This window comes from Vanessa cardui, chromosome 2 (assembly GCF_905220365.1).
Source record: "Vanessa cardui chromosome 2, ilVanCard2.1, whole genome shotgun sequence".
Classification (NCBI taxonomy): Eukaryota; Metazoa; Arthropoda; class Insecta; order Lepidoptera; family Nymphalidae; genus Vanessa; species Vanessa cardui.
Window position 1 is genome coordinate 8,702,253 of NC_061124.1, and position 9,800 is coordinate 8,712,052.

The window sequence follows — 9,800 nt, forward strand, 5'->3', positions numbered from 1 at the left end:
TATTTTTAATGTTATACGGAACATTTTAAAATATTAATGTTCTGAAATGAATATTCAAGTACATAAATAAGGTGTATACCAAATGAATTATAATAATATTATCTTACCCATATTTGTTTGTAGTGTTTAATGGCAAAAACAAATTGGTTATACGTCAATTCAGTTCTTCGCTAAAAAATAAGTGGCATATAATAACTTGATATATTTAACTAAGACAACGTGTCTTTATTAGTATCAATGAAAGAATATAGGTTTAGGTTACAAGGTTTGTGCGTTATAACTGTAAACGGGATGCTATAATCTAAAAAAAATAAATGATTAGATTGAATATTGGAATGTTAAAAATAATGTTATTTTAAAATAGTTAGTAGCTGGCTAGTGTTATTATGTATATCATATAATATATAAACTATACTAAATAATAATAAATTGGGACTTATAAGTTTATATAGTTTTGTGGTATGATCTCTTGATTATCAGAAGTGCGGACTAATTTTAGGTTTTACCTTAAGCTAGTACCCACATTTATTTTAGGCTATAACTGTTTCTATTAGAGATATCTAAGTATATGCTTAAGCATATACAGAAAATTTTCAAATTGTTACTGATAATAGATTGTGAGGGAAAGACTAAATTTATGTAAACGTTTTAATCCTCAACTATAACATCAGACCACTTTGGTAGATTTAAAGTCCGACAGCTGACTGTTGTTTCACAGTAGAACCATAGAGAATAAGAGCGCAAGAACGTATGAAATTGTAAATTTAAGATAGGCGCACACCAAGGCGGGCCGCAACGCATAACAAAAAATCTCCTGAATCAGTTTCGTACATTTTGTATGAGCTATCGCACACCTCAGGCTGGCCGCAACGGGCACCATCGCAACGCATTGGCGCATCACTAGCCAGGCGTATTTTTGCGGTGATGTTATGCGTTGCAATGCGGCCCGTCTCAGTGTGCGTTAGCAGACGCAACAAGTAGACGGCTGAATGAGTGCTGTTCCTGAATTACCAAACAGAAACCGAATCATCAACAAGAACTATCCATCTTCTTAGATTGCCAAAACCTGACTGATTATAAGATATTGGGTTGCGGTGCGGCCCGACGCGCCTGCTATATGCTTTGGCGCAATTTTCCAATGCGATGCGTTGAGGCCCGCTGCGGCTATAGTTTGCGCGAGCCTTTAGAATTTTGCCATTTGTAATTAATAGAAACAAAATTCCTAATATCAAAATATTAAAGAATGTAAGTTGTGATGTGTGTAAGTTTCAAAAATATAAATAACGTTTTTGCGGCTTAATATTATATACGAAAGACGATTAAATTAGATTAAACTTTGGAATTAGATTAAAAAATAATGAGAGTTAGTGCGAAGGTAAATATATTGATGAATCTTGAACATTAAACACCGTGAAATGAGTTTTTATTTATTTATTTTTTATTCTTCGGGGATACGACTTGCCGACCAATAAGATTTAACATGAAACCGTTTAAAAAGGTTCTATTGGGGTAAACTAAAGTTAAAAATTAATAAAACTTGATAATTGCCTGGATTTGAGGATATGGTGAGGAAATAGGCACGTTAATGAATTGTTATTACGGCTGCTACGTCGCTTGTCGATATACTGATATACAATGATCAAAATAAACAGAATCATCGATAACATGAAATACCATATCTGTGATTGTAGTGTCATTAACGTAAATAAACTACTATGACCCATGAAAGTCCATAAATATCGATAGAGATTGGGATTTTTTACAAATCTTAAGACAACAAGTTTGATAAACTGATAATATGTATGATTATAAAATATAAAAAGGATATTCTGTTAACATGAACAACAATTTTGATAACAAATCATTTAATGCTAATTCTCAGTCTATAAGAGGATTAAAATATGACGAACGCCAAAGAAATTAATATTCATTATTGAAAATTATTTTGTTAGTTGGTATTTTTGATATATAAAGGTGTGAAGGAGCAATTTCTCAAAAGCAATTTATTTGGGGGTATTCAAAATTTTCAGTAAAAAAGGATTTTTTAATAGGCTTACTCTGTTTCGTTATAGTTAATAGTGAAATTATTTTTAGGTACAAAAATATGCAATATTTATTACAATCGAATATATATAGGGGTATATATTACGACATATAGGGTTAAATGTTTTCTTAGCTACTTTGTTAGGATTAATGATATACGTACACGTAAATCATTACCGTATATTTTTAGAAAAAATCGGAGCAATAAACGTAGGGACATACGTATTACAAAAATGAGTTTTTATTTATATTTAAATATATAATTTCAGATATATTTTATTACATTTATAAATATTTAACATAGGTTTTATGTTAATAGGAACATGGGACACTTGAGATATGATTTTAGTTACATAATTTCAGTCACTGCACTGTCCTCGAACGCGCACCAATATATCAGGCTGGTCGACAAATAAGCCGTCCACACCCGCGTCTAGAAAGGCTTTGATTTCACTTTCGAGGTCACCAAATGCGATAGATGAATTACCTCTTTGAAACTCTTTTGGTAGGTATACATTTTCTGCTCGAAAAGTCCATGGATGAACTTCAAGGCCCACAGCATGAGCATCTTTCACAAAATTTGTTGGCGAACTTAAATTATTAGCTAGATTTCGAGGAATAATATAGCTCTTTTGTGGTCCAACGGCTGAAGCATATTCAGCAACATTCGCAAGTCCCTTTGGAGTTGCCATTTGAGCATAAGTAAGCCAAGTACCAAGTTCAACTTGATCGAAGGGTCTTGCTGTTAGGGCCCCATATAATTGCAAAAGCCGAAGGTTTGTAAGTTGTTTGAGCTTTTTTAAATTGCTGACTTCAAATGATTGTATATAAACTGGATCATTTCTTTTAGTATAGCCGTTTCTATGAAATACTTCTACTACTTTTGGTTCCATCGCTAATCCTAAGTTTTGGAAATGCAAGCCATATTTCAATTCCGGATAAATTCCAATAGTACGATTTTCACTTATTTCTAATGCCTTCACTAGATCAATTATTTCTTGAAATGTTGGTATGTCGTAGGCTTTATCCATTCTTGTATTTCCCGGCCGTATATCGGGTATTGGTTCTATAGCCCTCAATGTTTTTATTTCTGCTAGTGTAAAGTCTTCTGAAAACCAACCTGTGACAGTTTTTCCACTCACATTTTGGGTACGATAACGATCAGCAAATTCGGGACGTTGGGAAACATCAGAAGTATGGCCCAGTTCATTTTCATGTCGTGAGATTAAATGTCCGTCTTTGGTCATCACTAAGTCAGGCTCGACATAATCGGCTCCCATGGTTATTGCCAAGGCGTAGGCACCAAGTGTATGTTCAGGCACATAGCCACTAGCACCTCTATGGGCTACAACTACTGGTTTGCAATCATCAGCACCACGCCTCTTTGAGTTCAAGCCGGAAAATGATGTAGCGGTTACAATATTAAAGACGAGAACCACAACGAGGAGTAAAATAACACGTCTTTTCTCCTTCATGTTTGATTATGTACTGAGATATCATGAATTTAATAAAAAAGATAATATAAATAATCAATATGATATTAAAAATAAAAGTAAGCAAATTGATTAAGACCTTTGTAATTTATGATTATATTTTAAAATCTATTCTTTGCCGAACTGACTTAAAAAGTTTAGTGTTTATTAAATTCCTTTTTTATAAATTATATTCACAAATATTAATCAATCATTAATAAAAGTTTTAGAAATCAGCTTCTTGTATATCGAAACTATAATAATTAACCATTTTAACTATATATGTGTTTTTAATGCCTATCCAGTTTTTTATACGGAACTATCATTAAGCTTAAAGTCAAAAAATAAAATAACCTACAGTTTGATTTTTTTTCAATAAACAAACCAAAGGCAGTTTTTGTGACATTTATTGTTTGTTAAAAAAAATATAATATTATGCCTTTCCTGTATCCAAACATCTACATAAGGACATGATAGTTTGATACTATATGGTTTAAATTTAAATTTGTAAATAAATATTTGATTAATACAATGATGCAGTTTTAGTTTTCATTTCATCAGAATATTTATTTTTTAATGCAAATCTAAACATCATATTTTTAGATTCGGTTATCCTGCCCAGTTAAAAAAATCATCTTATGGTATTGAATTAGCACTTCTGTTTGCGTTATCCTAAATCTGTTGTCCAATCTAAGTTTAACTAATATAATTTGTTTAATTTGTTTCTGATCTTATTTTCATTTTGTTTAGTTTACATTTTGTTTAGTTTAAATTTGTTAAATAGTTTTCGATAAATTATTTTATTTCATTGTTTTGTAATTATTAGTTTTAGTTTGTTTTTTCTTTCTTTTATTTTTATTTCTTAAGTTTTGTTTTAGAGTTCAATACTTTATAAGTGCATGTTGTGTTCTCCTATAATTGGAGGTACATTTAATATTTTATTGTCTAAACTTGTATTTTTTGTATTACATATGTACCTGTGTTGGAGTTCCATATTAAATAAATAAATAAATAAAATGAAGTACCGACGAGCGAAGACCTTCATAAGTTTTTGCTATACTCCTATATACGTGTATATGTTTTCCATTTGATTAAGATTCGGACGGAAATATGGGCAAGCGTAATGTAACAATGACTTTGTGCTTTCTAAACTTTAAATCTAGAATTTCATTTTTAGGCGGTACGACAAAAAATAAAACTTATCAAATTCGTTCGTGCGCGATGTAATTGTTGTTACAGTTATCGTTGACACCGAGAACCAGCACGCGTAGACTGGTGAATAAAAGGGAAAGCAGGAATTCGAGAAAATAATTCCTCACAGCAGAAAAAAAAAAGGCTCAGAGGCGCTATTTCTCGACGCAATCGTTAAAAATTGTTTGTGAAGTTTACGTCACCAATAATGCGAAGAGCAATGAATAGCATCTACCGCCATCGCATCTCTTTACACTCTACTATCATTTGCATAGAGGTGTATGTTGTGAGTACATTTTTTATGTGTAAAAGAAAGAGCGAATTCCCGTCTATGTCTGGTATACTGGTATGCTTATCGGCCAGTTGGATTCAGCTCAGCCTGAGAGTGAGCAGTCCCCCTAGTATGGTTAGTTTTGGAATTCAATAATGATTTATGGTGAGTACTGAAATCCCCCAAAAACAGCAGTCCTGAATAAAATGCTATTGCGCAACATCTGCTTCCTGAAGATAGTCAAACAGTCGGCTTATTTCCAAGTCACCAGTGTGGGATCTATAAAGGACACGTAGACTCAACTCCGACGAACCAAGTCCACATGTACCTCTTACATAGAGAAAAAGGATCCTTCGAGCAACTAAATAGATGACAACATTCATCCGTCCTGAAGACTCTAACTTTCACTTTGAAAGGATTTTCAAGCAAGCGACCAGCGAAAATACTGTTTTTTCGGGTCTCCCTGGAGTACATTATAACTTCCGACAGCAGTGGTTTAAGAGTAGTCCCCACTAGACCAACACATGTCGCGACGAGGCTTGTTTAAACTAGAAGGATGCTTTACAACCTACCACAAGATGGGGAGATGGTCGCTCAAATATGGATTACGACATCTATGGAAAAGAGAGAGGGACATTATCCAATTACTGCATCTTGCTAAAGATTAAGTTTAAACTTCGACCACTACGTTAAAACTTTAAAATATAAAAACATAGAATAGAAGATCTGATTAGATCTTATTTCCGGTTGCCTCATATCCAGGGTAATGTGAACTTAACTGGTTATGTACCCTGAATATTGCCCTCGCGGGAAATAGTGGGGCGGGTTGACGTTGATTTAACTATATAAAAGTCGTTAAAGAAATTGATAAATTATATCAATGAAATAGGCCTCGCAATGTTGCCAATAATAATAAAATATTAACATTAATATTTTTTTCCTTTTTTACGATTACGCAAGACAAGCGGACAAAAAAAATTGAGTTAATTGTGCTCAGTTGCAGATAGCCATATTAAAAAGGCAATTAGTTTGAAATCAGATGGATGAATTTTGTGTTTTTGTGTTGATTACTTTTATCTTTGTATTACGGGAAATTGCTAATTAATACATTTTAAATGTAATTAATTTATACACATATCTAGTTTGTTTATCATTAATCCTTTATTAATTCTTTACAAAATGATAGCTTTGTATAGTCAAGCAAAACAAGTTTTACTGATTTATAATGAAAAAAAAGATGTCCCCATTATAGTGTATAGTTATATATTTTTTTAAATATTAATCGGCTAAGTATATGACTCCACTCCACCAGGTAGTATGTGGTAGTGCTGCCCAAACGCGAAGGCAGTCAGGGAGAATGACCTGCACTAGTCGCCCTTGACATATCGGCCTGTATGACTCTTTACGCCTCATTTTAACCCCCGGTTATAAGAGAAGGGCAACACGTGTGCTGACTGCTGGCAAAAAACCATTTTATGGTGGTACGCAGATGTGAATGTGGAGGTGATGACACAGAAAAGAGTTCCTGAATTTCATCAATAAGTAGGATAGTATGCTGTTTTCTTGCTGTTTTCTTCTCTTTCTTTAATTCCCATGGATGTATTGGCAATGCAAGGAAACCTTAAAATATGTTACTCAACAAGCTCTGTAAAGTAATCTAATCAATATCAAGGTGTCCGAGTAATATAGGGAAAATTATTATAACGTTTAACTATTTTAAAAATATTACTGTCAATATATTCTCATAAAAAGTATGACTGTTAAGAATTTTTGTAAAGATTATTGTTGTAAAATAAAAAAAATTGTAAAGATATTTTTCAACAGTTATCTTTTAGGGTTTTCTAGGTTAACTGTAAAATGTTTGCTTTTAAATAACCAAAGCGACCTCAGATATTCAATAAGTAGGTAATTAGGGTTTACAGTAAATGAAACGAGACACTATGGTCGAGTTAAGGACAGGACTATTTATTAATAATGTAGCTAATCTACATTATTTTTTAAATTAAATAGTCCTAGTAATAGCTATATTTAAAGTAAAGGTAAGTTGGTGTTGATACCATATATTGGTGACAAATGTTTGTGGTTGTTAACAAAAATACCTATTTTGTCGAGTTTTTGAAGAGTTATACAAATTGCCAATTAATCAGTTGAAACAAATAATATCATAAATAAACTTAAGTAAATCAAGGGTTTACTGCAATATTATTTATTTACTTAGATACTCGTAGAACGTTGTTTACTAAGTGCTTACTTTAAATACAGATTTTTGTTCTTCTGGCATTTTTTAATTGTCATTCCAAATGAGATAATGATTATATAGTATATAGTTAAACGATATTATATTATCTTCTTTCGAATGACAATTAAAAAATGCCCACAATAACATTAACATTATTCTAATACTGTAAAATAGGTTCTAATACAGAAAAACAACTACAAAATATGCTATACCTTGTTTTGCAAAGTATTATTAGACAATTCAAATTCCTAAATATTCCAAAAGCAATGTTACTTTATAAAATACATGCTATGGGTTCTTGCTTTTGTTCATATTCTATGATACATATCAGAACGACTTCGTTCGTTCGATTGAATTGAAACTTTTTGTAATCTTGACGCGAGTGCCAACAACCGCTGTAACTCTCTGCCGTAATACCACTGACTAACATAGATAGCACACGAATCGAATCAGATAATTACTATTTACAGAAAAATATTTTATTAGCTAGTATTATAGTAAAATTTGCGTACGTAATAAAACTAATATCGGTGGGCTTATACGCATGGGCCCCGTAGCCTTACGGCAATGTCCGGCTGATCTGAGAAAAGGCCATCAATTCCAGCATCAATAAACTTTCGTATTTCGCCCATTAAGTCACCGGAAGCAGATTTTGCTGGGTTGTCACTTTGGAATTCCTTAGGCAAGTAAGTATTTTCAGCACGGAATGTATAAGGGTGCACTTTCAGACCCACTGCATGAGCGTCTTCGACAAAGCTGGTAGGCTCGCCTAGAGTATTATCTTCATTACGGGGAATTATGGAGCTCTTGTCTGGTCCAACTGCTGCAGCATATTTTGCAACTTCAGCTAATCCTTCCGGAGTAGACATATTGCCATAAGTAAGGCCGGTATTAAGCAAAGCTTGATCTGCTGGTTGGAGGGATGGGTCACTTTCGAATAATTGCAGTAGTCTAAGATTAGTTAGTTTCTTTAATTCCTTTAAATTGTTCACTTCAAATGATTGAATGTACACCGGAGCCCTGGAATCGAAATAGCCATTTCTATGGAAGGTATTGACGACAAGCTCTTCCATTGGCAACCCTATGTTTTTGAAGTGGCTGCTATGTTTTATTTCCGGATAAATACCAATAGTTCGTCGTTGACTTTTTTGCATACCTTTCACAAGATCAATAATTTCTTGGAAAGTAGCGACTTGAAAAGAAGCGTCCATTCGTGCATTGCCTGGCCTTATATCCGGTATACGTTCAACGGCTCTCAAAGTTTTGATTTCGGCTAAAGTAAAGTCTTCTGTGAACCAACCACTAATTTCGGTTCCGTCAACTGTTTGAGTCCTGTGACGATCAGCAAATTCGGGATGACTCGCAACGTCTGTAGTTAATCCTAGTACATTGTCATGTCTTGATATTAGATGTCCGTCTTTTGTTATTACAAGATCGGGTTCAACGTAGTCAGCTCCCATTGTTATAGCGAGGGCATAGGCGCCAAGTGTGTGTTCTGGTACATAGCCACTTGCGCCTCGATGTGCGATAATAACCGGTGAACAAGAATCGGGTCCCTTATTGTTGGATTTCCTTGGAGTCGGCGCAATGGGAGTTGCCAATGCTACCGTCAAGCCTCCAACCACAAGGAACGCGACCACTCCAGTCAGACTTAACGCTTTTCCTTTAGTCTGAAAGATTAAATTGTTATATATTAACATTTTTACATTACAATTGATTATGATAGCTATTTTTTTAATTTTTTTTATTATATAATCATTACTATTTCTATAAAATGCATAAAAATGATAAAATAATTTTGTAATCACGCTTATGACCTCGAATTGGATGCAGTTAGTGCACAAGGTTACACTATTTATTAAAAAATCATTTGTTAGGAATATAATAATTAGTTCATAAATCAAAACAATCACATTACCATAATAAATGGAGAGACAGAATATAATTTTCTTATATTTATTTTAAAATTTTATAAAATACAATAACTTACCATTTTCCACTTAAATAACATGCAACTTGTAAAGAAAAACAAAGATTCACGAACTATTTATCTTTCGAGTATCAACTTCAAATATTTACAGGCGTGCAATAAATTGTTTAGTTTTTATTTCCGCGCTATAATTTTTATTATATTTTTTAATTTAAATATAAGCAGACATCTGCTAGATGCCGTCACATGAGATAAAATGAGTTGAAGTCGGTATTTTAATAAGGAAAGTGTCGATGAAACCATTACATTATTTTCCTGTTCGTCGTTTAATACATTGTATATTAGCGTAGCAAAACAACTGTAATTTTAAATTGTTTTTGTTGTGGGAACGATATGTCTATTACAGAATATATTTTGTTCTTTGTAAGGATTTAATCTTGTATGTTTCTTGTTAAGTAGTTCACAGACGAGGTCAATATTATATTGGATAATCACATAACTCAATATTTAATGAATATGTTTTTTTTTCTTTCACTGAGTTGAATGACTTCGTTGAGCCTATTTGTGTCGTTTTACGTAATTTAAATAGTTACGAAATGATAACGCGTAATGTATTGTGTAATCATTAATATTCATATGTTGTGAAGTGTTCGG

The 9,800-nt window shown here is 32.8% G+C and overlaps 2 protein-coding genes across 2 annotated transcripts; both read right to left on the reverse strand.

Moving 5' to 3' along the window:
• Positions 1 to 2,303: 2,303 nt before the first annotated feature.
• Positions 2,304 to 3,524, reverse strand: LOC124538681 (glycerophosphodiester phosphodiesterase, periplasmic-like). Its single transcript, XM_047115822.1, has one exon. The coding sequence runs from the start codon at positions 3,516 to 3,518 to the stop codon at positions 2,403 to 2,405; it is 1,116 nt and encodes a 371-aa protein (XP_046971778.1). The 5' UTR covers positions 3,519 to 3,524; the 3' UTR covers positions 2,304 to 2,402.
• Positions 3,525 to 7,158: 3,634 nt separating this feature from the next.
• On the reverse strand, positions 7,159 to 9,494 carry LOC124540008 (glycerophosphodiester phosphodiesterase GDPD6-like). The gene is made up of 2 exons (XM_047117408.1): positions 9,207 to 9,494; positions 7,159 to 8,886 (listed from the first exon to the last, which is right to left on the reverse strand). The coding sequence occupies exons 1-2, from the start codon at positions 9,225 to 9,227 to the stop codon at positions 7,753 to 7,755; spliced, it is 1,155 nt and encodes a 384-aa protein (XP_046973364.1). The 5' UTR covers positions 9,228 to 9,494; the 3' UTR covers positions 7,159 to 7,752.
• Between the last annotated feature and the right edge of the window lie 306 nt (positions 9,495 to 9,800).